The 20,631-nt window shown below is 49.6% G+C and overlaps 1 protein-coding gene across 1 annotated transcript in view; it reads left to right on the top strand.

Moving 5' to 3' along the window:
• Nucleotides 1-7,426: 7,426 nt before the first annotated feature.
• The window catches only part of SLC12A8 (solute carrier family 12 member 8), a 142,263-nt gene continuing 129,058 nt past the window's right edge, over nt 7,427-20,631 (top strand). The window contains exons 1-3 of the mRNA XM_056126484.1: nt 7,427-7,592; nt 7,970-8,084; nt 8,630-8,684. Of these exons, the coding sequence (XP_055982459.1) occupies nt 7,427-7,592; nt 7,970-8,084; nt 8,630-8,684 (336 nt within the window). The remainder of the gene's footprint in view (nt 7,593-7,969; nt 8,085-8,629; nt 8,685-20,631) is intronic.

A 20,631-nucleotide genomic window follows, 5' to 3' on the forward strand; every position in this document is an offset into this window, starting at 1 on the left:
GAAAATGAGTAAAATAAATCCCTGATCACTGAGTTAGAAATTTCTTGGTTTCCAACCATGACTGCATTTTAGAATCACCAAGTTCGTTTACTTATTTTTCTTCTGGGGGCCACACCCAGCAGTGCTCAGGGGCTACTCTACCTCTGTACTTCGGAATCATCTTGGCAGTACAGGGGACCATATGGGATGGTGGGTATCAAACCCGGGTCAATCGCGTGCCAGGCGAGCACCCTACCCGCTGGTCTATAGTTCTGGACCCTCGCTGGAGCACTGACAGGGAAGTGCAAAGCTCAGCCCCCAGCCCTGGGTATGGGTATTGCTGAAACTCCCTGCTGTGAGCTCACTCCCAGGAGCTTGGTCGTGCGTGTACATATTTAAATCATAACCTAATGTTTTCACATTTCTATTTTAGTTAAATTTGTCCACGTTCTGATTTCTCCCAGGGTTCAAATTTTCTGACAAATGAGGTCATTTTGCAATCCATACAAAAGGCAACTCTCAGCACCAGCACGGGAACGTCTGTGGCGGAAGGGGCTGAGAATCACACCCTCAGTACCTGGTTCTGAGTAAAAATACTGTGAAGGAAATGCCTTTCTCTGTGTTTGTTTGGGGCCACATCCAGTGGTGTTTAGTGCTCACTCCTGTCTGAGCTCAGGGATCACTTGTGCAGGGCTCAGATACCTGCTGTGGTCTCAGGATCAAGTCCAGGTGAGCTGCATATAAGGCCTTACCTGCTGTGCTACTGCTTAGGCCCCCCTTCCATTTTTTAACCCAAGGACAGTAGATACAAGGGCCAGGAGGGTTGCTCCATAGCTGGAAGCCTGCCTCATGAGCATAGGGGAGAGGACAGTCGGAATAGAAAGGGATCACTAAGAAAATGATGGCTGGAGGAACCGGTTGGGATGGGAGATGTGTGCCGAAAGTGGATAAAGGACCAAACATGATGACCTCTCAGGGTCTGTATTGCAAACCATAATGCCCAAAAGTAGAGAGAGAGCATGGGGACTATTGTCTGCCATGGAGGCAGGGGGAGGTGGGGAAGGTGGGCATACTGGGAAGATTGGTGGTGGGGAATGTTGCACTGGTGGAGGGACGGGTGTTTGATCATTGTGTGATTGTAACCCAAACATGAAAGCTTGTAACTTTCTCATGGTGATTCAATCAAATTAAAAAAAATTTTTTTTTAACTTTCACTGGATGCTTTATGTAGCCTGGACCTGTTGATGAATTAACAGTTTACTCCAAAACCCCCTGATGCTTGGAACTCCTATGGTTTACAGACAGACGCAGCCAGGAGAGTTTGTTGACACTATCTGGGACCTCACCCTGAGGAACCCAAGGCCAGGACTGAGTTCTTGATGTTGGCTGAAGTACAGAGCGGTCAACACTTCTCCGTGCCCCCTGGCCACTTCACCCCAAAGGCTCAGGGAGCTGTAGCCTCCCTCTCCCCTTTGTGCCCGGCGCCAAGCACTGCTGTTGCTGCTGCTGCTGCTGTTGAGTGAGCGGCTTCCAAACACCTGCCCTGACCCCAGGGCCAGGTCGTGTATTCTGCCTTATTCTGAAGGAATGTCAGCTTCCTGCTGTGAGAAGAATGGGATAGTCTGTGTGTATGTGATCATCTTTGAAAAATCCATCTGCACCAAGTTTGTCTGCTAATTTTCCTACTCATATGTATTTTCAGATTCCAAAGTTAATGTGTGCTTCTAACAGACTGACGTGTTTTTCCATACAAACTAGATGCTATATGCACTATGTACACAGGTGTTACACTACCTTGTTTTTCTTTTTTTTCCTTTTTGGGTCACACCTGGCAATGCTTAGGAGTTACTGCTGGCTCTGCACTTAGGAATTACTCCTGGTGGCGCTCAGGGGACCAGGTGGAATACCAGGGATCGAACCCAGGTCGGCCACATGCAAGGCAAATACCCTCCCCTTTGGACTATTGCTCCAGCCCCAGTTACACTGCTTTTTTAAAAAGCACAAGCTATATTATTTTTAAAACTTAATTATTTATTTTTTAATTAATCACTGTGAGGTACAGTTACAGACTTACAAACTTTTGTGCTAACGTTTCAGTCATATAACAATCGAGTACCCATCCCTCCACCGGTGACCATTCTCCACCACCAATGTTCCCAGTATTCTTCCCACCCCCTCCACTTCCCCCACCCCCCAACTCTGTAGCAGGCGCATTCCCTTTTACTCCCTATCCTTTGGGGTATTGTGGTTTGCAATACAGGTATTAAGTGATCATCCATAGCACAGCGGTAGGGCGTTTGCCTTGCACGCAGCCAACATGGCCGACCCGAGTTCGATTCCTCTGCCCCTCTCGAAGATCCCGGCAAGCTACTGAGAGTATCTTGCTTGCACGGCAAAGTCTGGCAAGCTACCGGTGACATATTCAATATGCCGAACACAGTAACAAGTCTCACAATGGAGACATTACTGAGCCCGCTTGAGAAAACTGATGAACAACAGGAGGACAGTGACAGTGACAGATTAATGAGGTAATGAGCATACTTACACTGAGTCAGGGAGTATCTTAAAAATGGAATTGTTGGGACCTAGCACAGCTATTTGAGCACATGCCTGGTGTGTCCCCTGGTGAGGACCCCAGCATCACCTGTTCCCCCCTTCCTCCCCTCCCCCCATGCATGGCTACATGCAGCCTGGGGGCCCGAACACCCCAGGTGGCCTGGGTTCCCGGCACCTGCAGGGCCAAGCAGCTCTGTGTACTGGGGCCAGGTTGGACAAGAATTGTGGGTGGGGGCCCTGGGCCTCCTGAACCCGTCCTGCCAGGCATCCCTGTACCCCAAAACAACTTTTCTGTTCAAAGAAACACAAGATGCCGTTGTCAGCGCAAGAGGAAAACTCTGAAACGGTTAGCATCATTGTTATAAATCTACATTAACCAGCATGCAGCTTTCTTTCCAGACAGACAGCACGCACAAGCCTTAACATGAGAACGGAAACATACCTATTTCTTTTTCACTTCACTTAATCACTTAACTTCCCGTTAGTCGTCGATTTGTTCGAGCGGGCGCCAGTAACGTCTCCATTTGTCCCTGTCGCGTGCTAGTGTAGCCCAATGGCATCTCTTCGCTCCGGGAACATGGAGGGCCTCAAACCGATCGTTCATGACCTTTACAAAGAAGTCTGACCATCTGGTAGGTGGGCGGCCACGCGGTCTCTTGACATCCCGTGGAATCCAATCAGTAACAGCTCTAGTCCAACGGTCGTCTTTAAATCTCATTACGTGACCAGCCCATCTGATTTTCGACACCTTGGCAAATGAGACAGCGTCCCTGATCCTTGATCGTCGACGGATGTCAGAACTCCGGATTCGTTCTCTCATTTGAGTGAAACGTGATATTCCAAGCATAGCTCTTTCTATTCTTCTTTGGGAGACCTGAATGGCGTTCTCATCTTGTTTGCGTAGGGCCCAGGTCTCTGAGGCATATGTTAATGCAGGAAGAACAGTGGAATCAAAGAGATGTGCCCGGAGCCGGAGGTTCTTCGTCCTCTTAGCTATTTCTTCGACGTTCTTGAAGGCGTTCCAAGCCGCTCTCTTCCTCCTGCGCAGCTCGGGTGCCAGGTCATTTGTCATGTTGACCTCTCGACCTAGGTACACATAGCTGTTGCATTCGGAGATGGTCGTTCCATTGAGAGCGAATGGGGCGTCAGGAACAAGGCTGTTTCTCATAAACATTGTCTTCGTAAGATTCAGCTGTAGTCCTACCCTTCCACACTCACGGTCAAAGTCGGCCAGCATTTGTGCCGCTTGGCTGATGTTTGGTGTTATTAAAACAATGTCATCAGCAAAGCGGAGGTGGTGTAGTTGCCGACCATCTATCTTCACTCCCATTCCTTCCCATTCCAGTCGTCGCATGATGTTCTCGAGGGTGGCACTGAAGAGTTTTGGTGAAATGGTATCACCCTGCCGCACCCCTCTCTTGACATCAACGATCACTTCTTTGTAGAATGGTGAGATCCTGGTAGTGAATCCGCAATACAGCTCACGGAGAATCCTGATGTATTGGGCTTGAATGCCCTGATTGGCTAGGGCTTCAATGACCGCTTCCGTCTCAACAGAATCAAAGGCCTTCTTTAAATCAATGAACGTTAAGCAGAGCGGCATCTTGAACTCCCGAGAAACCTCAATGAGTTTGGTTATCGTGTGGATATGGTCGATGGTGCTGAATCCTTTGCGGAACCCTGCTTGCTCACATGGTTGTCCTTCATCTAGTGTTCTGCCAATCCTATTCAGGATGACTCGAGTGAACAACTTGTAGATGACAGACAATAGGCAGATCGGGCGATAGTTGCCAATGTCATGGATGTCTCCCTTCTTGAACAGTAGTACGGTCCTGCTGGTTTTCCATTGAGATGGAACCTTGCATTCAGACAGGTAGCGAGTGAAGAGCCGAGCCAGTGTATTGATGAGTACTGACGGCAGGTTCTTCAGGTGTTCAGGTCTGACCTTGTCTGGGCCGGGTGCTGTTTGCTTCTTTACTGACGAAATGGCGTGTCGGATTTCGGAAGGGAGAACGTTGGGAACGACATACCCATCCTGTGGAATTTGGTATGTCGGCAAGTGGACATGGCTATCGAAGAGATTTGAGTAGAAGTCATGGATAATCTTCTCCATTGCCATTCTGGAGGAAATGATGGATCCATCAGGACGTCGGAGGGCAGTCATCTTGGTCTTGTAGTTGGCGAAGGACAGGCGGGCGTTACGAATACTTTTCCCGGCTTCTGCCGCATCTACCAGTACTTCTGCTCTTCTCTCTTTGAGGTCTTCCTTGATCGCATCTCTGCACTGCTTTGCAAGCTCGGACGTTAGCTTGCGGTTGCCTGAGGCATGCGCCAAACCACGCTGGCGAATTAGCTCAAGAGTTTTCGAAGATAGGCGACTTTTTGTGGCTATCTCTCTCTTGGCGTTCCTCGCACATTCATGGAGGTGCTGAACCAGTCGATCGTATTCCTCGTCAATGTTGTCAACAATGGCATCTTCCCATGTTGCCGCAATAGTACCAAAGAGTTCCCAGTTGGTGGTCGTTCTGGGAGTTCTCTTTTTGAACTTTGCAGCCCTTTCTCCCCGCTCTGTGAAGTAGAATTTTGCACGAAGGAGACGGTGGTCCGATCCCGTTCGAAATTTTGGGACAACAGCGACATCAGTCAGGCAAAACCGTCGATTGAATATGATGTGGTCTATTTCGTTGTGGAATCGTCCACCGGGAGACTCCCATGTCCATCGTTTAGATTCTGCCTTCTGGAACTGTGAGTTACCATGAATGGTCTTGGTCGACATGATGAACTCAGACAGTCTCTCACCCTGTTCGTTCCATTCTAGGCCATGGGTTCCGATGTGAAGTTCTTCAGCTGATCTTCTCGGTCCTATCTTGGCATTAAAATCACCCACAATGATCTTGTAGAAGGTGTGGTCTTCTTTATAGAACTTCTCTAGCTCCATGTAGAACTTCTCGATTTCTCTTTCATCATAATGAGATGTTGGTGCGTAGACAATGAAGATAGAAACTGCAGGCAGTGAGCCACATCTATTCAAATGTAAACGTCCGATTCGGGTTGTTAGGCATTCAAATGAATCAATGCTCTTGGCTAAGTTTGTGTTGACAAGGACACCGACGCCTCCAACACCTCTGTTATCGCATGTTCCGAGGAACAATTCTTCTCCAGTGTCGAAAACGGCATGGTGAGATTCGTGTCTTCTTGTCTCGGTCAGACCAATGATGTCGTACTTGATCATTCGCGCTTGTACCATCAGGTCCTCGATGGATGCATCTGATGCTAGCGTACGTGCATTGAAAGTACAGACGATCATTTTTGTCTTCCTTCGTTGTGGCAGCCTAGGTCGGCCTTGAGATTTTGTCGGCCTCTCCTTTCTCATCCTTCTCAGTGCTGCCATGTCGGTGAAGCCTTCAGGGTCAGGTGAATGAGACCAGTTGTAGTTACTGGTTTTGGCATATCGAATAGACAGCGGATAGCTTGCCAGGCTCTTCCGTGCGGGCGGAATACTCTCGGTAGCTTGCCAGTCTTTCCGAGAGGTATAGAGGCTTTTGGGGTGACCTCTAATCACCCTTGTAGGTGTTACCATATTTGAACCCTATCAAATATGGTACGACAATTCCAGAAGACGGGTATTTAATGTTTTATGATGTGTCGCGCGGCCACTTGCGGCCGCGCGGGTCCGGAAAGCGTCCTGGAGTGTGGCGACGGCTGGGTAGTGGAAGTAGTGTTCTTTTTAATTTATTAAAAATTTTTTATTGACTCACCCTGAACTTAGATTTATTTATTTATGTATGTATTTTGGTTTATGGGTCTCACCCAGTGATGTTCAGGGTTTCCTCCTGGCCCTGTACTCAGGAATTACTTCCGGTAGTGCTCAGGGGAACATATGGGGTGACGGGGATCAAACCTGGGCCAGCCATGTGCTAAGCAAGTGCCCCACCGGCTGTGCTATTGCTCCAGCTCCTGTTTCTTCTTAGATTTAGTTGAACTGCAGTCAGCCAGGGCTGGGCCACCAGGGAGGATGGCCTTGTATGGAAGCAACCAGCCAAGGGCTGGGAAGATGGAACTGAAAGAGAGCTTTGCATTTGCTTAGAAAATGATGAATGCACATGAGGAGTAATTGCTGAGTGCAAAGCCAGGAGTAACCCCTGAACATCTCCAGGTGTGCCCCCCTAAACATTTTTTTAAAAGATGGATGCAGGAAGTTGATGGCAAAGATGGGGTAGCTTTCCAGTTCACCTTGGGCTGGTATACAGTTGGGTGTGAAATCTTCCTAATTCACAAGGACCTAGGAAGAGGCTCATGAGAAGTTGATAGCAAACACAAAACCAGCCTGAGGCAAAAAAAAAAAGGTGTGTGTATTTGCCCAAAGGGAATAATAAAGGTGACTCTGCCCGCAGGCAGATGGACTGTCTGGGCGAGAGTGGTACAACAGGACGGCGGCTCCTGCCCCTTCTGCTGCCCCTGGTTCACAGACAGGTGGTTGGCGGTTCTTCTGGGATTGTTTCTGCTTGCAAAGTGGGTTGCTAAAACCCTCGCGGGGAAAGGAGTTCTGGCGCACGCTGAGCTGTGTCTTGGAACCCAAGGACAGCAGGGAATACTCGAAAGGACCCAGACTGCAGGATTCCGCCTGCAGGAGCAGCTTGCAAAGGCAGGTTTGCAACGGCGGTTCGAGGGGCCAGCGGCTGTGGGTGGCGGATTCGTGCTCGGGACGGGGACAGTCTTGCGGGGAGCGGGCGGGGTGACCGCACGGAGGCGCAAGGAGGGTAGGGCGGCCCTTAGGGAGGCCCGCACCCTGTGCCCGCAGCCCCGAGGGGCAGGATGGTCAGTGGCCGGTGTGCGGGCAGTACCCCGCGCCGGGCCCGACCGGCTGCGGGCGGGGGACCTGCCCGGTGGGATGGGCGACCCCTCTCCGGACGCGCGGGCCCGCCCCTCCAGCCTTCACCCCCTCAGCCCCCCGCCCCCCGCCGTCATTGGCCGGGGCGGGGCGGGCACCTGCGGCCACGTGGCGGCGGGCGGGGCTGCGCGGGACTGTGCCCGGGACCGTGGCCGCCGGCTGCCAGGTGCCGCCTCCGCGGGACGGGGGCGCTCAGGGGTGCGGGGGGGCGCTCAGGGGCGCGGGGGGCGCTCAGGGGGCGTGGAGGGCGCTCAGGGAGCACGAGGTCGCGGGGGGCTCTCAAGGAGTCCGGGGTCGCGGGAGGCGCGCAGGGGGCGCTCAGGGGTGGCGGGGTCGCGGGGGGCGCTCAGGGGGGCGGGGGCGGGGACCGTGGCTCAGTGCGTGAGTCTGGGGTCTCCTCCCGCAGGCAGGCCCGAGGCTGAGGGGCAGGTGGGAGGCTCTGGCACTTTCCCCAGGGCACCTCCCTCCCCCACTCTCCGCTACCGTGCGCATCCCTTCGCCCCTCCGCCCTCCCCTCCTCCCCTTTCCTGTTCGCCCCTCCAGGAGGGGCCCGGGCCAGGGCCCCCAAGCAGAGCTGCGACCCCAGCCTTCCCTCGCCGCCGCGCCCTGCCCAGCACACGCAGGACGCTGCCCGGAAGCCGGGCGGCACCGAGGGAGGGTGCCCTGCTGATGGGACCGAGACCCGGGATGCTGGCCAGGCGCGTTGGGGTTTTCTGAAAACCCTTTTATGAGCCACTGGTGGAACTGCTCTGGGCTGACCCCCGCAGTGCTCGGGACACCGCATGCAGTGCCAGGGGTCAAGCCCGAGCCCACGCAAGACCAGTGCCCACCACTGCCCAGCGTCTCTCCCTTGCGTGCCCTCCCCAGGCCCTGCTGGCTGGTTCTCAGGACCGCCTCTTGCTCGCCCCCTTTCACCCACTCCTCACCCGCACCCTGGGCTGCTGGTGCCTTTGCCGGGCGACCTTCACCCGAGCACGGCCGCGCCCTGCAAAGGGCAGCTGGCCGGTGGGCCCGACCCTGCTCTGACGCTCGCTCAGGGCGGAAAGGGCAGCCGAGGGTGGACGTTGTTTTGGAATCCGGAGCCCTGAGCACAGGTGGGCCCTGAAGGACCGAGGGGGCGGGTCTGGGTGTCGAGGGCTGGAGGGCAGCCCGTTGCCCCCGCTGCAAGAGGGCTCCCGCTCAGACCCCCGCCCCGCCTTCCAGCAGCATGGCCCAGACGCCTCCCGTGCAGGAACTCTTCCACGAAGCCGCCAGGCAGGTAGGTGGGCTGGGCTGGGCCAGGAGGTGGGGGGGGGGGGGCGGCTGGGGGTCTTGTCCAGCAGTCAGAGACGGGGGTCAGGGCTGGCTGAACACAAGGCAAGGCTCTCTGCAAGTCCAACCCGGCGCTGTGGAGACTGCGCGCTGGGCGTCTATTAGTCAGATGGTAATATAGCCAACATTTCACACACTTTATGCTTCACCTAAAATTATAAATACAGTACAGGAAGATGGCAATTCAGTACACTTGGGTGGATCAAGACAATTTGGTTATTCACCAGCAGATCCATCCTTTAACCGCATGGAACATTTTCACCGTGTGGTCAAAGCCTTTTGGGATTCCACAGTTCTTTTTGTTTTGTTTTGTTTCTGAGCCTCTCTCGGTGGCACTCGGGACTCTCTCTTGGCTCTGGACTTAGGGTTCGGTCCTGGAAAGGCTCAGGGGGCCAGAGAGGGGATCAAACCAGGCCTGACCACAGGCAGGACAAGTTCCCTGCCCACTGTTACATCTCTCCTACCCCATGAATTCCAAAATTCTTATCAGTTTTATTTTCTTGAAGTCTAAATTTTCTCTTAGTCCAGTATTTTATTGAGAATATCTTATCAGCCCAAGGCTGAAGAGATAGTCCAGAGCTTAAGATACTCAAGTAGCATGTGACTGTGTTCCCACCAGTGGTTCAAATTCCAGCGTCACACACAGGACCCCAAGTACCACCAGGTACAGAGCCAGGTGCACCCCCGTGAATGTAGAAAAGGCTCCATCCGTCCACCCTCTCTTTGTTTCTTTCATTTCCTCTCCTGGAGAAGGAAGTTGAGCCTGTTGATTTCAGTCCATGCATTAAACAGGGAGCAATAATAATAAAAGTAAAATTCCTACCTTATCAGTCCAGCTGCTAGTAGCATCTATGGCTACTTACATGGTTTAAAAAATATGTTTATTAAAGCACCATGATTTACAAAGTTGTTCAAAATAGAGTATTTTCAGGCATGCAATTGGCTCTGATACCAATCCTACAGCCAATGTGACCTTCCCCCTCTCCCCAGCTGGCCCCCCTTAGCAGGCACAAACAAATTTATTTCACAGTGCTTGTTATATGAAATATAACTTAAGGAAAGAAAACTTAAAGGAATGATAAATGGAATTATTAGAAAATAAATACAATAAGTCAGTTTTTGTGACAAATTGCTATATGACTTTAACCTATGCAAATAAATTAAAATTATGTAATATTACTGCCTACTCTCATCTACATAAATAAGTTTTCAACCCTGGTATCAAATATATTGCATTCATTTTTATTTTCTACTTGCTTCTCATTATGGTAATAATCCTGTCTTCCTTATTATTTATAAAACTATTTCAAAAAATTCTTCACTAGTCTATTTTGGAGTTTGCATAAAATAGGTAAAGTATACATTTGTAAAATTTATAGTAAGAGTGAAGAGAATTAGACTATTTAAAGAGGGAAAATCTGAATAGGCCTACAAAAGTACAAAGTGTTTTATCCTAAGAAAAGAAATATTGGTTTTATATTAGAAAATATTGTAGCTACTGCTTAAGCATGATTTAATGCAGACAAGAGATTGTGACAAAATATGTGGGTGTAAAATTAAGACTGATAAGACATAGAGCATTCAATAGAAATGAGACATTAATTCACCCTTGAAAGTGTGTAAATTCCCTTAGCCAGGAGTAAACATACCGTCCTTCCTCTAAGAGAGGGCGACCCTAAGCGCTGCGCCTGAGTGAAGATCCGGTGCCATGTGCTGGGAAGTTTGTCCTGCCCTTAAAGAAGCTGCTTTTACGCTTGTTGTAAAACTGGTTCCAAGACTTTAAGTGTCTTCAGCTATTTCCTGTCCCTGAAGCTTTGCATCGTTACTTCAAATATGGGTGATAATCTAGCCGGATAGTGTGTTTCATCAAGTTATTTTACTTTGTGCCGCTATTCTCTCCTGACTCGTAGCGTGGCATTGGATAGACCTGCTGTGAATCTCGAACTTTTTCTTTGTATATTTTCCTCTTTTGGTCTTGCTGCTTTCAATTCTGTCTCACTCTTTGGAAATTGACGTTTCGAGTACAATGTGTTTTGGAGCTTTGCTAGTGAGGTCTGTTTTTGATGGGACCCTTCCGGCTACTTGGGTCTCAGTGTCTGCAATCCTAAATTCTAGGAAATTTCTTTCTGTTTCTCTAATTATTTCCTCATCACACTTGCCTTCCTGCTCTTCAGGGAGTCCGATGACTCTTATATTGTTCCTCCCCAGCTCATCCCGTAGTTCTCTTGGATGCTGCGCGAGTCATTTCAGACTATTTCCCACCTTCTGTTGTTTTCTTTCTTCTCTTTTGTCTTTTGGTTGTCTGTGTCATTGTTTCCTGGATCTCATTAAGCATGGTCATCATGGTGTCCCCATAGCCACTGAGGGTTTCCCGAGAGGCCGGAGCTTTTTGGGTCTGTCCTCTTATTTTCCCTCAGAGCCTGATGGGCGTGACGTGTGTCTCCATCGGGGTCCTGGGCCCTGTCCCACACCGAGCCCACTGATGTGCAGTTCAGTTTGGAGGCTTTTTGATGTTTGCTTGTTTGGAGGGAGGGAACACCCAGAGGTGCTCAGGACTTAATTCTGGCCCTCATTCCTCGTGGCAGTGCTCACTGTGGGCAGAGTGGGGGCTCAGTGGTGGGCATGCACCTGTCACTGTCTCTCTGAGCCCATCACTAGCTACTTTATTTCTTCCACAATTTGTACGCCACATCATTTATTTTTTCCCCCTGCCTTTAGATGTCCTTTTTGGTTTGGAAGAGAAGACAGCATTGTTTATGTTAGCCATGTTCAGCTTTCTTGAAGCTTTTCTGAAGATTTGCATGCTTTTGGTTTCGCTCAGGTAACTGAGATTTCAGAAACTCCAATGATCATTTCCTTGCATGGAAAGATTTACTTGGAAAAGTCCAATAAGAGTTAAATGTTCCAGTTAATTCACAGTGAAACAATCCCATCATCAAGTACCTTTGAAGGGCACCTTTTCTGGATGGCAGCAGTGCCTCTCTTGAAGAGTGATCTTCCCCAAGTCTTTTGATTGAAAAACCATCTTCTGTTTTAAACAGCAACAGCAGAACACACCTGCGGCAGGCTTTCCTGTGACTGCCTTTGACCTACCTGGAGTGGACAGTCGCTCTGCCCATGGCAGGGCCTGCTCACCAGGCCTGTGGTTTATCCTGGCTAGAGGTGTGCCAAGGTCTTGGCCCCTGTTTGTAGAGGGTCCAGACTCGGATAATAGGGTCACCTTCCAATATTGAACCAAACCCACATCTGAAGGGAAGTGAATTTCTGAAAAACTCTGGTGTGCACTCATGGAAATCAAATAGGTTTTCGGAGCTCCTGATACCAACAGGTTTTGTTTAGTTATTATTATTTTTTAATTTATCCTCTGCCTGATGACCTAATGATCTAATATTGATCATCATAGGTGGGAAATCGATGTGACTCTGCAGAAATAATTAATTTCTTAAAAAAAAAACCAAAAACATGCTTAGGTATTTGTCAGGAAATTGCTTTTTCTCCCCGCGGTCTTTGCTTTTTGTTTATTTGTTTTTTATTTTTATTTTTGGTCTTTGCTTTTAAAGCAGTGCTCATCTGCAGCCTCTCTTAGGCTCCTCTCCCTGCTCAGATCTGTCAGCGGCTCCCTGTGGGTACAGCCCTCCAAGTTCAGGCCCCTAACCCAGGCCCCTGCGTGCTGAGCCTGGGCCCTAGCACCCTCTCGGTGCTCCATCTCCAGCCCAAGCCCGGCACCCCTGGGCTCTGTGCTCACATCTTTCCCGGGAGCTCATCTGGTCCCTCCCAGTTTACGCTTAAGTGACTTGTCATTTGCATTCTCCAGCAAGCAAGAGTGGGCCTGGCAAGGTGAATGCTATGTGTCGAGCTACCAAGTAAGCAAAGAGCGTAGGTTACCATGGTGCTGGTCAAAGCCCGTTGAGCATTGAGTGCCTTTCAGGGGTTTGAAAGGAGATAATGATGTCGGGGGAGAGAGACAGAGAGACAGAGAGATAAAGACACACACACAGAGACAGAGACACACAGAGAGAGAGAGGGAGGGAGGGAGGGAGAGACAGAGACAGAGACAGCAGTTAAAGCGCTTTCCGGTCTAGGTCTAGCTGACCTCGGTTTGATGCCTGGTACTGTATATGGTTCCCTGAGCACTGCCAGGAGTGACCCCTGAGTGCAGAGTGAAGAGCGGGCTCTGAGCACTGGCACCACTGACAGACTGAGGCCTCTGCTTACCCATCTACCTTTGTCTTAATGTCCTCAAGTGACACACTGGCTAATAATGTTCAGTGTCACACTACTTGGTGTTCAGTGCCTAGACACGTTTGATACCCCGGTTTCTCTTTCCCCTTTTCTGTTTCCCACGAGCTGTCCTGTCCGAGACATCACTTCTTGATTATTATTCATTCCCTCCTACCTTCTTTCTCCTCTGCAGATCTTCCTTCTCATTACTGCCAAAGTGACCCTTTTCTTTCTCCATTTTTTTGGAGGGTGGGGAGCATTGCTCAGGGGCTGCTTTGGCTGAGTCCTCAGGAGTGGCTTCTGGTAGTGTTTGGGGAGTCATGTGGGAAATACACTCCCTGGGCCTTGGTGCTGTCTCCCTAGCCCAAAGGCCTTCTCTGAGGCGCGTCTGTGCATTTGACTCCTTGCTTACATCCTTCCTGTGGCTTACCATCTTTGCAGTTCGGTTCAGACTCATCCAAGAGTCCTCGAGCCCAGACTCTCGCTCCGCACCTGCTCCACACCAGCTGGGTAGTAAGGAGACAGGAAGAGGGGTTAGGATGCATTTGTGGCTGAGGTCCCAACCTCAAGGTCAGCAGGCTCACCGGGCAGGTGCATGTGTGGCCCAGTGTGGTGGGCCGGGTGGGGATCTTGGGCAGGTGAACGTGCGTGGCCCAGTGTGGCGGGCCAGGTGGGGGTCTTGGGCAGGATGGGGCAGCCCGAGCTGGATGGAGACTCTGGGCCAGCAGCCCCTCGGTACTGGTGAGCAAGTGCAGTTAAGCCCCTGCTGAACTTCTGGGGGCGGGAGAGTCACTCAGAGCCCTGGAGCAGGTGGGGGTGGGGGGTGTGGGGATGGAGGGGTGGGGGTGGGTTGAGTTTGTGCTTAGCTGCACCCGTCATATTCCTCCAGACTTCCCGGCCATCACTGGGAGGTGGGGTTGAGCATACCTGCTTCCGGGGGGGTTTGTTTTCCTTCCAGGGTTGGCAGGTCTCCAGGGAAGGTCCAGGGAGGCTGTGGGATGCTGTGGAATGGCTACAGAGCAGCAAGTGCCAGGGACCTGGGGACCCTCCCCCCCAGCTCTTCTCTGGAGGCCTGAGCGCACCCACGAGGGCCCCAGCTTTGGGAAGCCAGCAGGCTGGACCTGGTTGGGCCAAGCTAGTCACCTGAATCCGCAGCGGCAGACAGGGGAGGGGCCCACCTTGGTCTGAGCCCAGCATCCCAGGGTCTTCCATGCTTCGCCAGGTGTAGCCCTGAGCCCCCCCCCTCCAGCATCACTGGACCGGGGGTGGGGGAGTGGCACAGCCTGGGCTTTGCACAGATCTAAGGATACAGTCGCTGAGCAGTTCTTGGGACACTTCCCCCAAACCCGACTCCTCCGAATGGGATCCAGAGAGCAGGTGACCCAGAAGAGCCCACATGGGGGCAGGTTTCCAACTGCTGGAGCCCAGTGTCACCCTCCTCGGACTGTCACCCCCCACCCTCCACAGCCTGCCACTATGGCAGGCAGTCTCTCTCTCTCTCTCTCTCTCTCTCCCCTCCCTCTCTCTTTCTCTCTCTCCCTTTCTCTCTCTCTCTCACACTCTCTCTCTTCCTTCTGAGCATTACAGAGGTTGAGAGGTTGTCAAGTTTGTCCCTTTACCTCCTTTCAGCACTCAGTTCTTGTCCAGAGTGCCCATTTCCAACTCTCATTGCCATAGTGGTTCCTCGTGATTCCTCTCTATCCTAGCTGACCCCCCCCCCCCCCGCCACACACACATACTTGTGGCAGGCTTTCAACCTTGACCAGTCCTCCTGGCCCATATTTCTCTGTCTTTGGGTATTAATCTCATACTGTATATATATATATATATATATATATATATATATATATATATATATCTCCCACAAATGAATGCAGTCATTCTTTATCTGTCCCTATCCCTCTGACTCATTTTACTCAGCATGGTATTCTCCATGTCCATCCATTTATAAGCAAATTTTATGACCTCATTTGTCCTGGTGGCTGCATAGTATTCCATTGTGTAGATGTACAAAATTTCTTTATCCAGTCGTTTGCTCTTAGGCAGTCAGGTTGCTTCCAGATTCTGGCTATGGTGAATAGTGCTGCAATGAACACAGAAGTGCAGATGTCATTTCTGATGTGTGTTTTTGGACCCCAAAAGTGATATTGCTGGGTCAGGTGGAAGCTCAATTTCTAGTTTTTTGAGGAATGCCCGTCTTGTTTTCCCAAAAGGTTGGACCAGGCATTCTCACCAGCAATAAATGAGAGCCCTTTTCTCTCCACATCCACACAAGCACTGGTTGTTCTTGTTCTTTTTGATGTGTGCCAGTCTCTATGGTGTCAGATGATATTTCATGATTGTTCTGATCTGTATCTCCCTGATGATTAATGATGTAGAGTATTTTTTCATGTGCCTTTTGACCATTTGTATTTCTTCTTTGAGGAAGTTTCTATTCATTTCTTCTCTCCCCCTCTTTTTTTGGGTAGTAAGGAGACAGGAAGAGGGGTTAGGATGCATTTGTGGCTGAGGTCCCAGCCTCAAGGTCAGCAGGCTCACCGGGCAGGTGCAGGTGTGGCCCAGTGTGGTGGGCCGGGTGGGGGTCTCGGGCAGGTGAACGTGTGTGGCCCAGTGTGGTGGGCCGGGTGGGGGTTTTATGGGGTTGGGTTTTATTTTTATATTGTGAAGTTCTATCAGAGCCTTATCTAGCTTTGATATTAACCCCTAATCAGATAAGTATTGGGTGCCAGCTGCATGCAAGGCAGGCACTGGGAATTGAACCCAGGGCCAGACACATTTAGAGCAAATGCTTGACCAGCTGAGGCACCTCCCCAGGAAAATACAATCTTAGGTCATTAAATGGGCTGGAGCCATAGCACAGCGGGTAGGGAATCTGCCTTGAACGCAGCCAATATGGCCGAGCCGAGTTCCATTCCTCCGCCCCTCTCGGAGAGCCCGGCAAGCTACCGAGAGTATCTCGCCCGCACGGCAGAGCCTGGCAAGCTCCCCGTGACGTATTCCATATGCCAAACACAGTAACAAGTCTCACAATGTTACTGGGCTCACTCAAGCAAATCTATTAACAACGGGAGGACAGTGATACAGTGATACCGTGAGGTCATTAAACATGATTGCTCTGAGCAACAGAGTCTGTTTCAAACTACCTTGAAATCTCTGGTTCATATACAACTAATACTATTTCTTATATCCCGTATCATGGTGTGTGTGTGTGTGTGTGTGTGTGTGTTTCTCTTTTGAGCGACAGTGTATTTTTTCATATATGAATCAGTGCCAGAAATGTACACTTTTCCCCTTTTTTCGCTATAGAGCTGAAGGAGGCTTATGTTTTTTCAAATAATCATTTTGCAAGATTAAATCCAGATGTAGAAGAATCTAGCCGTCTTCCTTCAGACCAGAGTTTAACGAAAATGACAAAATGTATAATAAGGCTTCTGTGTACAAAATGTTCTTGTTTTGAGAGGTCGTTATTTTTCATGGAAATGTGTAATTTATTTTAATAGATCATAGACTTGCTGATTTTTAAAAAATAAATTAGTGACTTTTAACTTTTAAAATGAATTTCCGATGTGGGAATTTGACACCATGCTCTTTGGGTTCTTCAGTTATTTAATTTAATTTGTTATTATTTTGTGATAAAATGTAAAGTTTACTACCCTGACCCGTTTAAAAAATTATTTACATCCCTCCACCGTGCACATTTCCCAGCACCAGTGACCCCAGTTTCCCTACTGCCACCCCCCTCCCCTCTCCCCCCATGCCTGCCTCTGTGGTGGACAATTTTCCTCTCTCTCTCTCTCCCTCTCTCTCTCTCTCTGGCATTATGGTTTGAAGTACAGGTACCAGATACCGAGAGATTGTCAAGTTTGCTCCTTCGCCTCCTTTCAGCAGCAGTTCCTATCCAGAGCATCATTTCCAACTACCATCGCCGTAGCGGTCCATTCTCTGTCCCAGCTGCCTTCTCAGCACCTGGGGCAGGTTCCTCAGTAATTTTAATCAGGTCTTGCGACCAAGAAATTTGAAATCAGCAGCTCCAGGGGGTCAACTGTACATTTGAGCTTTTCAGTTTTCAGCACTCACCATGTAGTACCAGAGCGTGGAGTGTGGGGACTTGGCGGTCTGGTGGGACCTGTGGTGCCCTGGGGTTGGCAGCATGCCGTACGTAGGAGGACTTTGGGCTGATGTAATCACGGGGGTTGGTCCATGGGCTGATGTCATCATGGGGTTGGCCAGGTGCTCTCTCCCTCTCGGACCTCGCTGTCTTCTCCCGCTCCAAGCCCTCTGCTGGAGTTCCCTCAGGTCCAGACCTCCTTATAGCGCGTGTTCTCTCCTTTACGGTTATAGAGTTTCATGGTAAAAACACTTTCATAATGAGGATAAGTTGAAAGGTGGGAAGAGCTTCCTGTGCCCTCTCGAACAGAGTTCTTCAGGCCCCTTATTTCCCCCTTATTAGATAGCAAATGTCACGTATCAGCACACATCTTTTTCATTTCTTCAACCTTTTATTTGGTGGAAGCCCTTGGTGGTGACCAGGGGCTACTCCTGACTGTGTGCTGGGGGTCCTCTGGCGGCACCCTGGAACCATGCAGTAATAGGCATCTCACCAGGCCACCCCCTGCAAGCCTGTGCTTTCCTGTCCCCCCCGCCCCCCCTCCTCTCTTGCTCCCCCACCTCCATGGCCTCCAGGGGTACAGGAATCAACAGGCAGTTCTGAAAATAAGCATTTGGCCTCTGCTTATGAAAACCTTTATCAGAAGTTATTTTCAAATTCTTATAAGATTTCACATTGATATAAAGATCCAGTATAAAGAACCCCCAAAGATGTTGAGCTCAGATTTACTGGTTGTTAATACTTTGTTCTTTCGTTTTACCAGTTACCCAGTTTCTCTCTCAAGGCATAGTTTCTGTCCGATGTATAGTTTATTTTATTTTATCACATACAAATTTTATCCAAAACACTTGAAAGTATTTTTTCAGCTGTCATACCCCCTTATCCTAAGATGAAGACATCAGTGTATTTCTGAAGGGTAAGAATTTTCTTTTCTAGGGGCTGGAGTGATAGTACAGTGGGGGGGGGGGTGCACGTGGCCGGCCTGGAGTTAGATCCCTCGAAGCCCTTATTGCCCACTGCACCCTTCCAGGAGTGATCCCTGAGCTAGGAGTAAGCCCTGAGCGTTCTCCAAAACAAAGCAAAACAGAGCAACAACAAAAAATAATTTTGTATTGCAGTGTATTTATCAAGGTCAGCAAACTTAACAGTGATCCACACTGTTATCTAAGCCGCAGTCCTGTCACCCCACAGAGACTCAGCGGCCACCCCGGGTCCAGAGCAGACCCTGCATTGGTTTCTTTATCTGGAACCGTGTATTTACTAAATAAAACACGAAAGGCCTCGGTGGCTCTCTCCACTGCCTGTGCTCGGTAGTCTCACGCCACTTCCCCCACCCGGGGAGGCTGATGGCGATGGGCAGCTAAAGAAGGAACAAGGGCCAGGCTGGTTGGTGTCAGTTGCAGTATTCCGTTCCCATCTCCATTCTCCTCTGACTCTCCCCCTGCTTCCTCCTCCCCCATGCTACTTCATTCTCCTCCTCGCTCCCCCTTCATTCTCCTTCTGGCTCCCCCAACCCACTCTTACAGCCTAGTGAAATCCCAAAGCATGAGGCGTAATCATTACACGTAGGTGTGGTCATACAATCAATAGAGGCAAAGTTTTTCTCTCAGGGGAAGCTTCTTCTAGGACAGATTCTCATCCAGCAAGACGACTCTCCCAAGACTGAAATCCCAATTATGGGTGTGTTTCTCCTCTCCTTAGTCCAACAAACATAAGCACTGCACTGCACTGTCCTCCCATTGTTCATCGATTTGCTCGAGCGGGCCCAGTAACGTCTCCATCGTGAGACTTGTTACTGTGTTTGGCATATCGAAATACGTCACGGGTAGCTTGCCAGGCTCTGTCGTGCGGGCGAGATACTCTTGGTAGCTTGCCGGGCTCTCCAAGAGGGGCGGAGGAATCAAACCCGGCTCAGCCAGACTGGCTGCATGCAAGGCAAATGCCCTACTGCTGTGCTATCGCTCCAGCCCAACATATACGCATTCATAATATTAATCATTTTGTAAGGACACAGTAAGAGATACATTAAGCTTGTAGAATTGCTCTCCTGGGGCCATTTCGATCTCAGACTACAGTGCTCAGGCCAGATTAATCTTTCCTATCCCTAGCAGGGTCCTAATCTCGTCATTACTTTTTGAATCATGACAGCATTTGTCCATGATCAAACTCTCAACTTAAAGTGGTGCTTTGGCCTGGCTCATTTCTATGCCAGGGTATCTCACACCTTGCCCTGGTTCCATTCAGTCCCTTGTCGGGACCCTGCTTTTGGGGTGCTAGGAACTAAGGGCTACTGAGGCTTAAGTTGAGAAAACAGATGCCCGGGAGGGGATATTATTCGGAGTCAATTAACCCCAGGTTATGAAAGCATAATACTAACTGTCTTCCTGTGCCTATACAAAAAGAACATAGCTTTAAACTATGCAAAAGAACTTAAGAGAAGGAGAAAAGCAATATTTCATTCACAAATATAAAATCATAGATTTTTGAGGAATCTAACCTTATAAGTTAACGGAGTCTGATTAGGGGAAGACGGTGATAGACCGGTTGGGGAAGAGAGCACAGAGAAGATTTTACAGATGAACACAGTGGAATAGAAGTGTCTCCGGAGAACTGTGAAAACCCTAAGCTCCCTGTGACAAGGGAAACAGGACATATCAATGTTGCCCTAAAATGTTTAGACCTACATTCCAATAAACACAGAGGAATGGAGGTGCTTCAGGAGCACTGTGATGGGTGTCACCAGATAGACCTAAACTCCTTGTGGCAGAGGAGAAAGCACAACCCAATGTTATCTTACATGGAACCACTTCCTCACGCCTTAGCTGTCTTTCATGACCTTGATCATTTTACAGGGACCATACCTGGCTCCATGCTTGGTGGCCGTTCCCGAGAGTTCTTGGGGACCTTTTGGTGCTGGGGGTCAAACCTGTGATTCCTGCATGCAGAGATGTGCTCCAGACCTTGGGATCACCTTACTGCCTGACCTGGATAGTTTTTGAAGAACCGGGGCCAGTTCTTTGCAGCACGCTCCTCAGAGCTGCCTGCTGTGCTCAGGGGTCACTACTGGTGGTACTCAAGGGACCATATGCAGTTCTGGGGATCAAACTGAAGTTGACAAATTGCAAGGCAACTATCTCACAAGTTTTTAGTTTTTACTTATTTGCCAGGAGTGAGTGATACTGTAACCTCTGGGCATCTCACCTGGAGACTCCAGTTTCCATTTGTCTTGTCCTACTCTTGGTGATGTTAAGTATTGTTATTCTGTGATTTGATATCCACTCTGAAGTGACCACTCTTTCTTTGTTGGGGTGGCTATTTTGTCGAGGCTGTAGACTCAGCCTGTTCCCCATAAGCCTTCAGCTTCTTGATGGTTCTGCACCGAATTAGTGGCTGTTGTAAAGATTATAAAGGTGGCTTTCCAACCCAATCACTCCTACAGTTACTAATTGCTCTTCTTCTCCTAAGAAGGATTTTCCATACTTCTTTATATTTTTAATTTGTTCAGTCACATATGCATGAACTCGGATTTTAAGCATTTTTGTTTGTTTTGGGTCACACCCAGCTG

The sequence above is a fragment of the Sorex fumeus genome, unplaced genomic scaffold (assembly GCF_029834395.1).
Source record: "Sorex fumeus unplaced genomic scaffold, SorFum_2.1 ptg000063l, whole genome shotgun sequence".
Lineage (NCBI taxonomy): Eukaryota > Metazoa > Chordata > Mammalia > Eulipotyphla > Soricidae > Sorex > Sorex fumeus.